The 17,227-nt window shown below is 38.0% G+C and overlaps 1 protein-coding gene across 1 annotated transcript in view; it reads left to right on the top strand.

Moving 5' to 3' along the window:
• Positions 1-17,227, top strand: part of SCAI (suppressor of cancer cell invasion) — a 95,912-nt gene that overhangs the window by 43,902 nt on the left and 34,783 nt on the right. The window contains exon 5 of the mRNA XM_090275274.1: positions 4,256-4,387. Within this exon, the coding sequence (XP_090131400.1) occupies positions 4,256-4,387 (132 nt within the window). The remainder of the gene's footprint in view (positions 1-4,255; positions 4,388-17,227) is intronic.

The following is a 17,227-nucleotide window of genomic DNA, read 5'->3' as shown; positions in this document are numbered from 1 at the left end:
CTCTCTGATGCTTGTTGAAGATGCTTTAAAATACTCTGGTAAGGACCAGCTTTTTGAGCAGTGCCATTTGTCCAAATCATAGGAGCACCATCTGCACCAAGCAGTAGCTTCTTGTTCCTTTTACACTGAATATGGCAAATCCATCATCATCACCCCGCACATACACATTCAATATTCTTTTGTACTTGGTCTTTTTCAGTTTGTGCTCTGCTCTTGAGTGCATCATGACAATTTTATAGCCAGCAGTTTTAGAGTATATAATAATTGACAGGGCAATTTTATATCAGTCCATTTTATTGTCCAACAGCTTTATGAGATAGCTATTATTAATATTCCATTTTTGCAGCTGAGAAAACGTGCGTGACACTCTTATGTTGATGCTGAATTATACAGCCATTCTGTCTATTTACATGTCTTTTTAAAAAATCTGAGTGCGTAAGAAAAGCATCTCTTTCCTCCCATGTGATTTCTATAGATACCTTCTCGTCTTTGTCAGAATTCATTTTTTATTACATTTTGGTTTCATTTCCTTTGTGCTTCCTTTCTCAGCCTGTTTCCCTTTGGGTCTGATCACAGGGTTGCTCCCTATCTTTTGGATTTATTACTAAATTGCAGAGCAGTAATGATGGTGATATTATACATTATATAGTGCATCCAGACTTTTTTCACCCCTAAAGAATCTCAATCTGTCTTCACAATCGTTACCTGAGGTAGACAGAACCAGTGCTTGCTTCTGTGCTAGTCCAGGGCTCTCTCCACGGCTGTTAGGACTCTGCACTGTGCTCTCTGGTATAATGTAATGCACACTTAGATCATTTCTCTCCAGGTTTCTTTCCTACTTATATATGGAACCACTTACTCTGAATTAAATCCAGAGTAACAGTTTCTCTTGTTGTTCTGTCAAAAGATTTTCCATGCCCTGGCTGGTGTGGCTCAGTGGGCTGAATGCCGGCCTGCAAACCAGAAGGCTGCCACTTTGATTCCTGGTCAGGGCATATGCGGGGGTTGCGGAGCAGGTCCCCAGTTGGTGGCCTGCGAGAGGCAAGCAATTGATGTATCTCTCTCACATAGATGTTTCTCTCCCTCTCTTTCTCCTTCCCTTCCCCTCTCTCTAAAAATAAGTAAATAAAGTCTTTTTAAAAAAGCAATGTAAAGTACCATTTTGAAAACCTGTGTTCATTGCAGCATTATTTACAATAGCCAAGATATGGAAGCAGCCTGGGTGTTCATCAATAAATGAACGGATAAAGAATATATGGCATATATGTGTGTGTGTGTGTGTGTGTGTGTGTGTGTATATATGTGTGTGTATATATATATATATACATATATATATATGGGAATATTATTATACTTGACCATAGGAAAAGAATGAAATCTTTCCATTTGCAACAACATGGATGGATCTAGAGGGTATTATTAAATGAAATAAGTCAGACAGATACTATATAATTTCACTTATGTGGAATCTAAAAAGCAAAACAAACAAAACAAAACAGAAACAAACTCATAGATACAGAGAACAAATTGATGGTTGCCAGATGGCAGTGGGGGCGTGGGGGGATTAAGAAGTACAAACTACCAGCTACATAAAGTTAGCCACAGGCATATAAAGTACTGCATAGGGAATATAGCCAGTTATATTGTTTTAACTATGTATGGCCCCAAGATCAGAGTGCAACTAGGTATGTTCATACCATTGGGGGGTGAAGGTGGTCACAGGCAGATCTGCAGAGCTAGGGGTCTCGTATGTGTGTGCTTACGTTTACACACATGTACACACACCTCACACATTTATGTTCATATTTTAAAAAATTCATCAGTTCACTCATACCTCCCATTTCAATCCCTTTCCCTTTTTCATATTTGCATCTTCCTGCTTTCGCAGAGAGAACTCTGGGCCCAGTGGTCTTTAGTAGATTTTCTTATTTGATGAACCCTCCTATGTATGTGATGGCTGTCACTGCCTTGGAGCCCTGCCTGGTGCAGACGCCTCGCTCACCCTGCTCAGGCTCTCACGCCCCTTGCCAGCACCCATCCCCCCCGTGATGCTTGCCCTCCTCACCTCACTGCAGGTCTCATTCCGTGCCAGCCAGCCTTGTGTGGGCGGGGATGGTCTCGCCGTAGTCGGGCTCCTGATACCACGCAGGCTGCCCTCTGTGTGGACACAGCTGTGCCCTGCCCCGCCTAATGGCTTTAGGACTAGATTGTTCCAGAAGGGGAGAGGGCTCCTCTGGAACTTTTTAAGTTTCACTTTAAGGTTTCTAGCTGTGGGATTATTTATCTTTTTAAAATTTACATTCTTTGGGTCCTTTTAGTTTGAGGTCTTGTATTTTCTCTAATTCTGGGAAGTTTACAGAAATTTACATCTGCAAATACTTATCAACCTCAAGTATTTTTTCTGGCCTTGTATAAATATACTATTATGTGGATGTGGATTTCTTTCATTTTTCTATTCCTTATCTCTTGATTTTTCCTGTTGTGTATTTTATTTCTTCCTAATATCTTTTGGCAGAGTATCTAAACGGGTATTTTAGCTTATTAATTTTTTCAGCTATATCCTTTCATCTCTAGTTTATTTCAGTGATTATATTTTTCATACCCTGTATTTTACTTGCTTCATTATGACGTTTCTTCCTGCTTTAGTTCTAATATCCTTCCTTATTGAATTTGTTTATTTTATTTTATTATTTTGGCTTATAATCCCAATCAATTTGATACTTTATTTTTTATTGTGTTTTTTCCATTACCATTTATCCCCTCTGTACCCTCTTCCACCTCCACCTACCTGCCTACCCTCAACAGTCACCACACTGTTGTCAAGTCTATGAGTTCTTTCTCTTTTTTGTTTTCGGTTGTTTTTTTGTTTTTTGGGTTTTGGGGTTTTTTTGCTAGATCCCTTCAAACATCCTCCAGAGCTGTCAGCCCGAATGTGTTTATTTTAAAATTTTATGTTCTGTTTCTCCTGTGAGCTCCTATGTCCTGGGGATCATGGCGACCTCGGCTCGCGCGGTCCGTGGAGTGGCGCGGGGTGGGCGAGGCTGCCGTCCGGTTCGTGCCTGGTTCGCGCCTGGCCTGAGCTTAGGAGGGCGGCTGGCGGTGGGTGGGAGAGGAGGACTGACCCAGGGTCACTAAGCGTGCAGCCCCTTCCCAGACTCGGCACTTTTCAAGACCTGTTTTTTCTCTTAAAAACCCTAGCCCTCGGAATCTGGAAAGAGGTGCGGGGGGAGAGGGAACGTGCGGACATGCGGGCACCACCGCGTGCCGTCTATGCGGTGCCGCCCGTAGGTTTGCTGCGCTGCAGCCCCCGGACAGCTCCAGGCCTGCTGAAGATTTCCCTGCGTTGCAGCAGCAACGGCCTGTACAGGACAGTGTTGGAGAAAAAACAGTGACCGGAACAACGGCACCACGCCCTGCCTCCCACCTCTGCTGTGCGGCCCCGGGCTGCTCTGCCTTTCCGTTCACCCTGTGCTGGGACCAGATTCCCCGGGTTGTCCCAGGGATTTGTGTCCGTGTGTCAGTACAATGAATGTTTTGTTGCTGCTTAGCGTGGGTTCATACTATATATGCTGTCCAGCAACTTGCTGTTTTCAGATGGCTGATTATCGTGTCTGATTACATATGAAAAGAATTTGAATTCAATAAATGTAGCTTTAAAATGTACCTCTGTGCATGGGTATGAGTTTTATATCCCTTTTATACTGAGGCGTCTCCATATCATTGCCTTATCATCTAAAAATAATTGTAAGCTAGTGATAGGGTAGAGAGCAGTCCTTAGTGTCCTGTGAAGTACTTAATCAGTTCCCTTTTTGGTTCTTTTAGGTTATCAGTTTTTAAAGATTATGATACTGAAATGAAATCTTTATGGATAAAGCGTTTTCCATTTGTAGGATTATTTTGCAGGATGGACTTATAGAATGGATCAAATAGATAAATAGGTCAAAAAGACCAGCATTTTTTCATTTCTAACCATGTAAAGCAGGGCCTGGAACATAACAGTCATTCAAATCATATTTATTGGATTAAAGAATATTCTAAAAATGACTTTCCAATGAAGGTGTACCAATGTTCAGTCTCATCAACAATATGAGATTATCTGTTCTTCCACAGCATCTTACATTTAAATTGTTTTGGCTATTTGGTTGTAATCAGAAGAATTCTCTGTCTTTAAAAAAAATGCTGTCAGATGAAATAACTGAGGTCTGTTTCTTTTTATTTTCACCTACGTGGTAAATGGACACATGTTTTCTTACAGGACTGAATTTGCTCTTAAGGAAATCATGTCCTCTGGAGGTGCTGAAGATGACATCCCACAGGGAGAGAGGAAAACAGTTACAGATTTTTGTTACCTTCTGGATAAGTCTAAGCAACTGTTCAATGGGTTAAGGTGAGTGGACTCTTGATATCTAAACTTTTCTCTAGTTCTGTGTGTTTCTTCCCGTGGCTGATGTGTGGTCACTTCCCAAATGTTATAGATGGAGTGTTGCACAAATATCTGTACTAGAAGTGAACATGCTTTTCTTCTTTATCACTATTTCTTCATTCTCAGATGAAAAAACAATAGGAAAAGAGGTTAACGTTGCTTTATTCAAGTTAAGGAGTGCTCTTTTGTTCAGTAGCCTTTTATACATTAATTAGTTGACAGTATATCCAATTTATATCTGATTTTACACACTGGAATACTGAGGACTAAGGAGCCTGGAAATGCATAATGCAGACGAATGTATGGTCTCTCTCCTATTGCAATCTTCACACTTGTTTATTTGCTTGTTTATCTCATTCTTTCTTAGGATAAAATATCTGTTGACTAAAGTAATGACAGAATGTTCTAGACAGTGTTATTTTTACTTTAGTTGTGCACGCCATGAACCCAGACTGGTTGCAGAAGCTATATGCACCCTTGTCCACGTGTGTCTTTGATTATGTGTTCTTGTGTGTGGTGGGTAAATAATCTTGTACTGTTGTGTTCTATTTAAATGATTTGGCCAATATGACAGTTCTTAAGATTCTTAGCATATTGACTTACTTCAGACCTAAACCTTCATTAATTAGCTTAGTTTCATTCATAAATAAACTTGTGCTATAGGTAAAATAGGTTTTATTTTTGAAATTTTATATACGAGTCAATGATTGTAAAGATAGTTATTTTAATTTATAGTTCATTGCAACCTTTTTCTCATATGTTTTATAATTGTATCACACATTCCTACATTGGGAACTATACTGGCAGTTTATTTTTAAAGTTAATATCCTTTAAAAAACATTTACAAGAGCACCACAATCTAATTTTAAAACATTTGCTCATCTCCAAAGAAACTCCATAGCCATTAGCAGTGACTCTCCATTCCCCCAGCCCCAAGTCCCTAATCTACGTTCTGTTTCTATGGATTTACGTATTTTGAACATTTCATATAAGTAGAGACATACAATATATGGTCTTTTGGGATTGGCTTTTCACTAAGTATAATATTTTTTTAGGTTTATCTGTGTAGTAAACATGTATTATTACCTCATTCCCTTTACAGATTAATATTCCATTGTACAGATTGACCATATTTTGTTTATTCAGTCATCAGTTGATGGCATTTGAGTTATTTTGCCCTTTTTGGTTGTTATGAAGAATACTGCTATGGACATTTTTATACAAGGTTTTGCGTGGACATTTGATTTAGTTCTCTTGAGTATACACCTAAGAGGAAAATTGCTGGGTTACACGGTACTCTGTATTTAACATTTTGAGGAACTTCCAGACTGGTTTTTAAAGAGGCTACATTACCAGCAATGTACAGGGGTTCCGTTTTCTCCTCATCCTCACCAACACTTGCTGTTGTTTGTCTTTTTGATGATAACCGCCCAAGTGGGTGTGAAGTGATATCTCACTGTGGTTTTGATGTGCATTTCCCTAATGACTGATGATGTTGAGAATCTTTCATGTGCTTTTTGGCCATTTTTGTGTCTCTTTTGTAGAAGTGTCTATTCTAATTATTTGGCCGTTTTTCAAATTGGACTATTTATTTTTTTATTTTTAAGTTGTAGTTGTTCTCTTTATATTCTGGATACAAATCCCTTGTAAGATGTAATGATTTGCAAATATATATTTTTCCATTCTTTAGGTATCTGTTCATTTCTTGATGGTATCCTTAAAAAACAAAAGCTTTTAATTTTAATAAGGGTCAACTTGTCATTCTTTGCTTTTATCATTTGTACTTCTGGTGACATATGTAAAAAATTATTGTCTAGCCTGAGGTTCCAAGATTTTCTCCTATGTTTTCTTCTTAGAGTTTTGTGGTTTTATCTCTTATATTTAGGTCTATGAACTTTTTCAAGTATGGGGTGAGATCTTAGGCTTTTTCTTTTTTTTAATTTATTGTTTTTCTATTATAGTGATCCCATATTCCCCCATTGTTCCCCGCTACCCTGCCCACCCCTTCTCCCACATTCAGTCCCCACCCTGTTGTCCATGTCTGTGGGTCATTTATTCCTTGACTAGACCCTTCCCCTTCTTTCTCCCTTTCCTCCACTCCCTGGAGGCATTTTTTTAATCAGAATTTTTTTTTCAATTTATTACTGTATTTCTTTGATTTTCTCTTCTTCCTCGTTCCTCCTTCCTTATTTATACTTGTAGTGCTTAGACTGAATATGTAATCTAAATCCTCTGTAGCCATCTACTCCGTTTTGATTTTCATCTCTCTTCTTTTTCTCAGCGTTTTAAGAAGATGGCTTGAATTTGTCCACCATATGCCAGATGTGTTTCATCTTGCCATTTCATATCAGTATTGTTTTTGTGATACTGCTTTTTTAAAAACTAGGGGTTAAATATTTGACCTAAAGTTAACTAGCTTCTCTATATATTCTAATAAGACATCCACTAGAAATTTTGATGTGTTTAATAGAAATGAATTTTTCATTATGTCTGAGAAGCACATTGACTTCAGCAGTGGCAATTCTCTTCTTAAAAAGGAATTATTTTTCTAATCTGATTCTGAATCATAAATGAATCATAAAGCACAAGTCGTCTCGCACTAGAGCGTCTCCCCTGGACTGAGATCACTGTAACCCCTGTAACTGTAACAGTAACAGAACACATTCCCACTGAGCATTCTGCGGTTTATAAATCACTTTCAGCTACTTCTTTATACTTTGGCCACATGGGGATAGTATATAGTACCAAAAACACCTGTTATCTAAAGGTGAATTATTTTATTTCATCATCTTCTTGAAATGTTGTTTGGGTTGTGTTCTCATTTTGATCTTTTTTAAAGTGCCATTTTAACTGTCACACAGATTTTATTTATTTTTAAAGTAATTGCAGAATTAACTTGTGGGAATAGTAGGAAACTTTAATACACAGGGAAGTTGTGTGAGAGCGAATCTTTTCCTGCCTCAGAAATGCTTTTTAATTTTTCTTAAAATTTTGTATGAATCGTTTTTTAATTGTATTTTTTGCATTACCTTTTAGTCCCCTTATACCCTCTCCCCCCAGCAATCACCAGACTGTTGTCCATGACCATGAGTCCTTTTTCCTTTTTTGCTCGGTCCCTCCACCGCCTCACCCCTGCAACTGGCTGTCAGCCTGCTCTCCATCTATGAGTCTGTCCCCATTTTCCCTGTTAGCTGAGTTTGTACATTAGATTCCACATGTGAGTGAAATCATATGATATTTGTCTTTTCTGACCGGCTTATTTCACTTGGCATAATGTTCTCCAGGTCCATCCATGCTGTTGCAAAGGGTAAAATTTTCTTCTTTTTTACAGCCAAGTAGAATTCCACTGTGTAAATGTCCCATAGTTGTTTTATCCACTCGTCTATTGATGGACGCGGGCTGCTTCCATATCTTGGTGATTGTAAATAACGCTGCAATGAACACAGGGGTGCTTGTGTTCTTTGGAATTAGTGTTTTGGGTTCCTTCAGATATATTCCTAGAAGTAGGATTGCTGGGTCAAAGGCAGATCCATTTTTAATTTTTCGAGGTATCTCCATACTGCCTTCCATAGTGGCTGCCCCAGTCTGCATTCCCACCAACAGTGCAAAAGGGTTCCCCTTTCCCCATATCCTCGCCAGCACTTGTTGTTTGTTGACTTATTGATGATGGCCATCCTGACAGGTGTGAGATGGTATCTCACTGTGGTTTTAATTTGTATTTCTCTGATGGTTAGTGATGTTGAACATCTTTTCGTGTCTATTGGCCACCTGTATGTCATCTTTGGAGACATGTCAGCTCAGGTCCTTTGCCCATTTTTTAATTGGGTTGTTTTTTGGTGTTGAGCTTTGTAAATGTTTTTTGAATTTTGGATATTAACCCCTTATCAGATGTATCAGCGGATATGTTCTCTCATTCTGTGGGTTCTTTTAATTTTGTTTCTGATTTCCTTTGCTGTGCAAAACCTTTTTGGTTTGATGTAGTCCCATTTGTTTATTTTTTCTTTGGTTTCCCTTGCCTGGAGAGATATATCTGATAAAAAATTTCTACGAGCAATATCCGAGATTTCACTGCCTATATTTTCTTCTAGGATTTTTGTGGTTTCAGGTCTATTATTTAAGTCTCTGCTCCATTCTGAATTTATTCTTGTGTGTGGTGTAAGAAGGTGGTCTAGTTTCACTTTTCTGTATGTATCTGTCCTATTTTCCCAACATCATTTATTGCATAAGCTATCTTTAGCCCATCCTAAAGATTAGATCTTTATTCATGAATTTTTTATAACATGTTTGAGATACCTGTCTCACTTTAGTTCTTGAGTATTTAATACTATATGAGGTTTAAGAATTAAGCCTTTTCATACAACTTGATAGCAAACAAACAAACAAACAAACAATCTGATCTAAAAATGAGCAGAGGATCTGAATAGATATTTTTCCAAAGAGGATATACAGTTGGCCAAAGGTGCATGAAAAGGTGCTCAAAATCACTAATCATGAGGGACATGTGAATTAAAACCACCATGAGATATCACTTCATGCCTGTTAGAATGGCTATTATCAAGTAGACAAGAAATGACAAATATTGGCAAGGATGTGGAGAAAGGGGAATCCTTGTGCACTATTGGTGGGAATGTAAATTGCTGCAGTTATGGAAAACAGTATGGAGATTCCTCAAAAAATTAAAAATAGAACTACCATAGGATCCAATAGTTTCACTTTGGGACATTTATCTGAAGAAAATGAAAACACTCACTTCAAAAGCTATTTATAATGTACCCCCTTGTTAATTACAGCATAATTTACTATAGCTATGAAAGCAACCCGAGTGTCCATTGATAGATGAGTGGATAAAGACATTGTGGTGTATGTATGGAATATTATTTAGCCGTAAAAAAGGAAGGAAATCATACCATTAGCAACATGGATGGATTTGAGGGCATTATGCTAAGTGAAATAAGGCAGGTAGAGAAAGACAAATACCATATAATTTCAGTTTATGTGGAATCTAACATCACCACCATTAACAACAACCCCCGTCCCCAAACAAGCTCAAGGAGAGAGGGAATAGACTGGTGGTCGCCGTGGGCGGAGAGGTGAGATGGGTGACGGGCGTTAAAAAGTGCGAACTTCCAGCCATGAAATCGGTAGGTCATAGGACAGCCTGGCGGCTGCCGTTAACAATACTGTATTGTGTATTTGAGAGTTCCTAAGGAAGTAAATCTTAACAGACACCATCACAAGAAAAAATGCTTTTGTAACTATATATGGTGACAGATGTTAACTGGACTTTATTGTGGCGATCATTTTGCAATATACTCATATACAAATCTTTATGTTGTATACCTGAAACTAATGTGTTCTGTGTCAATTATATACCATTAAACTCTTTCTCTCTCAAATATTCAATAGATAAAAACACAGGTCCCGCCAACGTGAAATTTCTCTTCTTTGTTAAGTCAGTAGTTCTGTCAGTACGTATGTGTAACTTAGAGATATAAATCACTACCCGGGAAGCAGTATTTGCTGTAGTAACATATTGGTTGCTCCCCAGACGTGGACTATACCTTCCTAAAGAGCTACTTTAAAATTTGACAGTACTAATAGTGATAACCTTTGACTAGAAGACTAGGTAAACAAATCCACCAGGGATTTATTTTTAGTGCATTATGTGAAGGGCAGTCTTGAGTTTCAACAGGCTTAATTATTTCTATAAAAGTATGTATCTGTGGTGAATAAGTATGTATTTTCTCTGATTGCTTTTGAGTTTTTGTTTGAGAAGGATGCTAGTGGTATCGCAGGTCTATAGTTTACTGCGAGATTAGTGGTTTGATTTTTCCTTTTTCTTTTCATTTTTAAAGAAAATTTGTTTTCTGTATATGCACACAATATGAGGAGAGACCCAAAGAAGCTGAAATTTATTCGTAAAAACTGTGTATTTGTTCTTACATGTTTATACTTAAGTCACCTTCAGAGTTCTCTCCATTTGATGCAGTACACCTATTGAGATGTTCTTTCCCACTGCTCGAAACAGTTTTTGAACGCATTGATTTTGATGCCTTTTAGTGCTTTTGCCATTTTCGTTTTTTGGTTTGGTTTGGTTTGTTTCAACCTCTTCCACAATGGCAAAACATTTCTCTTTGAGGACTTTTTTCATCTGGGTAAATAACAAAAAAAGTTGATCAGGGAGAGACTGGGTGAGGCACGAGAGTCGAGCTGTTTTTGGTCAAAAACTGCTAAACACTCGGTGCAATATGAGCAGGTGAGTTCGTAATTCAACCATCATGAAATGGGCAAACTCATTGAAAAAGTCTTCAAAACAAATTCACTGAAGCCAAAAGCTGCCTCTCGCAATAACTCCAATTGGTGCTCTGATACATGTGGGTTCTTAGAACACTCACCTAGCAGGGGGAAGCCTGTACTACAAGGGTTCTGCTGTCGAGAAGATAATTCCAGTTTGGGGGCTCCCCACCTCGTATAATCAAACTATTTTAAAAGATTTTAGTAAAGATATAAATGAAAAGTTACCTATGATATATAGTTAAGTGAAGAAAGCAAATTGTAAAAACTATGTTTTAAACGATCTCTTTTCTTAATAAAAAATTCTGTCTTAAATATATCTATTTAAGTGGCAGCCGTTCTTCATGCCCAGTTTAGTTTCTTTCTTCTGGGGGACTGATCTTCTCACAGTGTCGGGTGCATGTGAATTGTGTATTTTCTGTGCTTGTTTCTGTAAATGGAAGTGTTTTGTTCAGTATTAGTTCTTGATCGAAAAGGCCTCTATTTATCAGTTCTGCAGATCTGTGATAGAGTAGCCCATGGTGGGGGGCTGGGGGGCGATATGGCGTGCTCCACTCTACTCTCCAGTTCCCTTTCCAAATTAAACACCTTTCTGCTTTTAAGTGTTGATAGTTTTTGTGCATTTCTTTTGAAATAGAGATTTCTTTGGGAATAATTAAAGGAACTTTTTTTTTTATTGCCTCCCCCTTCATATTTGTGTTGGTCTGAGTAGAAAACAGGATCACAGTGCTTAGAGAGAAGAAAAAATACATTGGTAGTGGTCTGGACCAGCGTTGGAACTTGGAGAAATGGGGTAAAGTGTGGATCCAGCTGGAATAGCGTCAGCTTTTAACATTGGTCCTTCTTTCCTGGCATTCCTTTCATTGTATGGGCTTATCTTTTTTCTTTTTTTTTTTTTAAAGGTTTTATTTATTTATTTTTAGAAGGAGGGAAAGGGAAGGAGAAAGAGAGGGAGAGAAGCCCTGGCTGCTGTGGCTCAGTGGATTGAGCGTCGCCCTGCGAGCCAAGTGTCGCTGATTCGATTCCCAGTAAGGACACATTACTAGGTTGCACGTCAGGTCCCCAGTTTGGGGCGCGAGTGAGAGGCAACCACAAGACGTTTCTCTCCCTTTCTCCTTTACCCTCTCTTTAAAAATAAAATAAACAAACTAATTAATTAATTTAAAAAGAGAGAGGGAGAGAGACATCAATGTGTGGTTGCCTCTTGAACACCTCCAACTGGGGACCTGGCCCACAACTCAGGAATGTGCCCTGACTGGGAATCGAACCAGCGACCCTTTGGTTCATGGGTTGGTGCTCAATCCACTGAGCCACACCAGCCAGGGTGCACTTATCTTTTGGCTAGCTTTTCTTTGTGTTTTCTTTTTCTTGAGTTCACAAACTGCTGATTAAACTTACTATCGCAATGTAATGTACTTGCAGAAAGGTACACAGTGTATTTTTTTTGCAGACTGAACACAACCATGCAGCTTGTACTTGGATAAAGAAGTAGAACATACAGCACCCTGGCAATCCCCTCATGTTCGCTTCCGCCTGGACTTTTTAGCAGTGAAAAAGTGCATTTCAATGCCTCAGGGTTTCTATATAATGTCTTATTTGGATGTAGTAAATTTTCTCTTTACTCTCAAAGGTGTGTGTTTTTACCTTACATTAAGCCATTCCCCTAAGTTGTCAGAGCCTTTTCAACTTCCCAGCTGTGGTTGTCTTGATGGAGTATTTTTCTTGACTGAAATTACCTTCCGATAATCTGTGCATAATAAATAAACTTCTTTCCACTTACTGTGTAAGAAAACATAGTCCAGAGAGTGAGAAATGGATAGAATGAATGGTGTTATGCTTATAATAGCTCTTGCATGTAGTTACAGTAGTAATGAAGTGTTAGAAATAGCTTTGAATACTGTTAGAAAAATTATCAAAGCCCAAGTGCTTGCAAGGTTCTGGGTACCATGGTGACAAAGCAGAATGGAATATTTGGTGGGATTATATAAGGCAGCATCTTGAGAAATGTATTTGAGATGCACAGCTGTGTCTACCACTGATACCCATGATTTTTGGTGCTTTGAAACAGCCTCCAAGTTACTAATTATTTGACTCCAGAGGAGCACGTGCACAAAGCCAAAATAAGCATCGGAGCCCATGAATATATACATTTAGAGACGTGCACCAACGTGAAGTATAGTGGTCTTAAATTAAAATCATTGCAGAAATCATTTTTATTAAATATGCTCCCAATATTTCATATTAAAGAAAAAATCATCTGTAGTGCTTCATTTAAAAGCCTATTTTTAGGAAACCCTGTCTCCTAAACAGGAAAAAAATCACTGAGAAATTACCAGTTTGCTCCATTATCTCTCCCCTCCCTTCCCTTGCCCTCTCCTTCTCTCGTCCCTCTTTTTCTTCCCTTCCTTCTTCCTTCTCCTTCAAAAAATTAATACTTTCCTAGAGGCAGATTTCACAAATTGGTAATAGTAAGGTATATGTTATTCAGAAATAATACTCTAAACTATTGTACAGGCTTGTGATACATGCTTTCATTTTATATGGCTTCCCACTTGAAAGAATTGCCCTTGAATTTGAGGTAGACTGCCACCAGAGTGATCTAGAGAAGAGTTGACTAATGGAAGTTTCATGTGAGCCACAAATATGATTTAAAATTTTTTAGCAGCAGACTTATAAAATGTAAAAAGAAAAAAATTTTAATAATGTATTTATTTGACCTTCTCATTATATCCAAAATATTTTATTTTAATGTGATAAATATAGAAAAATTATTGATCTTTTACATTCTTTTTTTTTTTTTTTTTTTCATATTGAGTCTTGGAAGTACACCAACATTTCAGTTCAGATTAGCCATGTTTCAAGTACTCTGTAGCCATACATGGCTACTGGCCCAGGTGAAGTTCCTCCCACTTTTAGCTTCTGTTCTGAAAATGGTCCAATGTGCTGACCAGTGAATACACATTGGCTAGTTTGGAGTTCTCTTCCCCACCATCCATCAGATGTCCCATTTTTTCCTTCTGTCTCTTCCTGTACAGATGCTGATAGCCTGCAGATCTTGGCTGTTGGTGATTTGTCCCTGCCCCCCTGTACTGTGATATTTGAGGGGTACCTTATCACTTACTATATTAGTTTGCTCCAGCTGTCATAACAAAATACCACAAACTGGGTGGCTTAAACAACAGAAATTTACTCTATCAGTTCTGGAGGCTAGAAGTTCAAGATCAAGGCAGGATTGATTCCTTCCAAGGCCTCTCTCCTTGGCTTATAGGTGCCATTTTCTTGCTGTGTCCTCATGTGGCCGTCCCTCTGTGTCCTAATCTCCTCATAAGGACACGAGTCAAATTGCATCAGGGCCCACTTTAAAGGCTTCATTTTAACTTAATTATCTCTTTACAGGCCCTATCTCCAAATATACTCATATCTGGAGTACTAGGTCGGCATCAACGATCTTAGTTTGGTAAAGAGGGTTGAATTGTAGAAACTTGGAAGAAAAGTTCCTAGGTTTTGACATCTCAGCATTACATTAGAAACATCTCTGAGAGTCAGGTTTAATGGTTTGTACTACAGTTCTTCCTGCTGTAGTCTCCCAACTTTTGTTGAAGAGTTGAGGATTTTAATAAGGAGATGAGTGTCATACTTTCAATTTCCTCAAAGGCTTCCTTGGAAAAAAAGAATATGAACAGGCAATTTATAGCACAGGTGCCTTTGCAAGATGGGAAATATAAGGTCATTTAGCTTACAGGATAATTCACGGAGCCGCATTTCATTTAATTCTATGGACCATTAATTTCCCATCTCTACTGACAGTAATAATGACCAAATGATATCTTCAGAGTTTAAAACCAGAGTCAAGCTCTGAATAGTAGAGGAATTTATCCAGAGCTCTTTATAAGGTACCCTAATTTTAGACTCTAATCATATTACAGTCGTTTTTTTTTATATTAGCTTTTATGATAGATATTAGAAAAAGGGTGATCATAGGGTTTATCCTATTAGGAAGTTAAAAAAAATGTTAAACCCTATTTCAGAAACGAAATTGTGCCCTGGTTGATGGCTCATTTGGTTGGAGCACTGTCCTGTACACCAAAAGGTTTCAGGTTCGATCCTCGTTCAGGGCACATACCTACGTTACAGATTCTATTCCTGGTTGGGGTGTGTATGGGAGGCAACCGATTGATGTTTCTCTCTCACATCTATCTCTCTCTAAAACCTATAAACATGTCCTTGGGTGAGGATTAAATTTTTTTAAAAAAGAAAGGAATTTCTATGTGTATAATGAGTCTTTAGATTGGAGTGGTAGGTTTTCTGAATTCTTTTGAGGAAATAGTATAGAATTTAGCCAATATTGTTCATAGTAGTATAGGATTTAGCCAATATTGTTTGTAGCTATAAATCAGAAACTATTTTTATATTATTACTTACTCTCAGGAACCTTGTTCTAGCCTTTTAGAGCGCCTTTTAAGTGCTTTTAGCCCTTACGCAAAACTTCCTTCCCTTAGATCCCTTCTGCTGATTATCTGGAGTTACTGTAGTCATCAAACACTGAGTTCTGGTTCTGTGTTCTTTCTTAACAAGATGTATTACTAAGGTTTATTAAATATATCTGTTTTGGAAACAAAGGAACTTGCAGGCAAATGCTTACTTGAAAATTTGCCTAAAGACTTCACGCTACCTTTAAAGAAGCACCCAAGAGTTGTCAGCTCTCCTGAAGGTGATGTTGCTGCCTCGCGCTTTTATATAATAATAGTCTTCCTGTTGGCAGCCACTTGATAAGAGTCATAAAGATTATAGCAGTACCTTCCATTTTTAAATATTTGATTAGCACTTTCTAATGCAGCCTCTCATAGAGATCCATGGAGACATAAAAATGATGAAAACTTGCAATAAATGTGGAAATTAGCACCTATAGTTAACCTGCTTCTCTAATCTGAAATGAGTTTCTACTTACAAGGTTAATGGAAATGGGTTAAAAAATGCAATTACTGGCTCATTCTTCTTATGTGTTCCTGACAATTGGGTGGAGGAAAACCTTTTGCTTTCTTACTCATTTTCTTAACATCTGGTACAGAAATAGGAATCTTTTTTTCACTCATTGATTCTACTTATAGAAATATACCTTTTACTCATATCACATAACTGTTGAAGTTTGTTAAGTATGATGTTTATTGTAGCACCTTTATGACAGGGAAGAACTGGAAACAGTATAAATGTTTGTCAGGAGGGCTTGGTAAAGTGATTTGTTATATACTACATTATACACAGTAAATATTGATATAATTCTGTATTAAAGAAAATGATATATTCATAAATTAAAAAGGCATGTTATAAAACATTATATATTGTTTGATCCCACTTATTTAAAATAATAGAAAAACTTGCATAGAAAAACTATAAAAACTCACGTAAAATGCATAGAAAATACATTCTTATGGGGGCTATTTCTGGGGACTAGAATTGAGGGGAGAAGCAATAGGGTATTTTTTGCTTCTTGCTTTATATGCTGTTAGTACCTTTGTTTTCCAAGAGATTTATTTTTCCTCAAAATTCAAAAAGGAAGACAGAAACATAAGGCCTCTGTAATAGATTGTTTTTAAAAGTCATTCCCTTCCCTATATCCATGCCCATGAACTGTCCCCTCTCTCTCTGATTCTGGGCTTGGCCATGAGATTTGCTGTGGCCAATGGGGCCATAGAAACTTGATGCAAAGACTTGAAAAGAAAAATGCTCATTTGAGCTGCCCTCTCTTTTGCTGCTCTTGCGATCCTTGCCACCAACATCACGTAAACAGATCCATGCTAGCCTCTCGGATGATGAAAAACACGTGCCCAGCACCCTAGCTGCCAGCCAGGCAACTCCTAGATGTTTGAGGGAAGCCACCCCACTGTCTGTCCGCAGCTGGACGAGTGAAATCTGGCTGAGACTTGTGCTACAGTTTTATTATCTTATAATTGCCTTTGTCTCTTTCTTTAAAAAAAAAAAAAAATTTATTGACTATGCTATTACAATTGTCCCAATTTCTCCTTCTTTGCCCGCCCACCTGGTAACCCCTTCCGTCCAGCAAAGCCCCCCTTAGTTCATGTTCATGGGTTGTGTGTTTAAGTTCTTTGGCTTCCTCATTTCCTTTACTATTCTTAACATCCCCCTGTCTATTTTGTACCTACTAATTATGCTTCTTACTTCCTGCATCTTTTCCCCATACTCCCCTTTACCCCTCCCAGCTGATAACCCTCTAAATGATCTCTATACTTATGATTCTGTTTCTGTTCTGGTTGTTTGCTTAGTCTGTATTTTTTAGATTCAGCTGTTGATAGCTGTGAATGTTTTGCCCTTTTAATGTTCATAGTTTTGATCTCCTTTTTCTTAAGTAAGTCCCTTTACCACTTCATGTAATAATGGCTTGGGGATGATGAATTCCTTTAGCTTTACCTTGTCTGGGAAGCACTTTATCTGCCCTTCCATTCTAAATGATAGCTTTGCTGGGTAGAGTAATCTAAGGCTATAGGTTCTTGC

The sequence above is a fragment of the Furipterus horrens genome, unplaced genomic scaffold, assembly GCF_987537825.1.
Source record: "Furipterus horrens unplaced genomic scaffold, mFurHor1.1.pri manual_scaffold_4, whole genome shotgun sequence".
NCBI lineage: Eukaryota > Metazoa > Chordata > Mammalia > Chiroptera > Furipteridae > Furipterus > Furipterus horrens.
The sequence above is the reverse complement of the archived record's forward strand: the minus strand, read 5'-3'. Positions and strand labels throughout refer to the sequence as shown.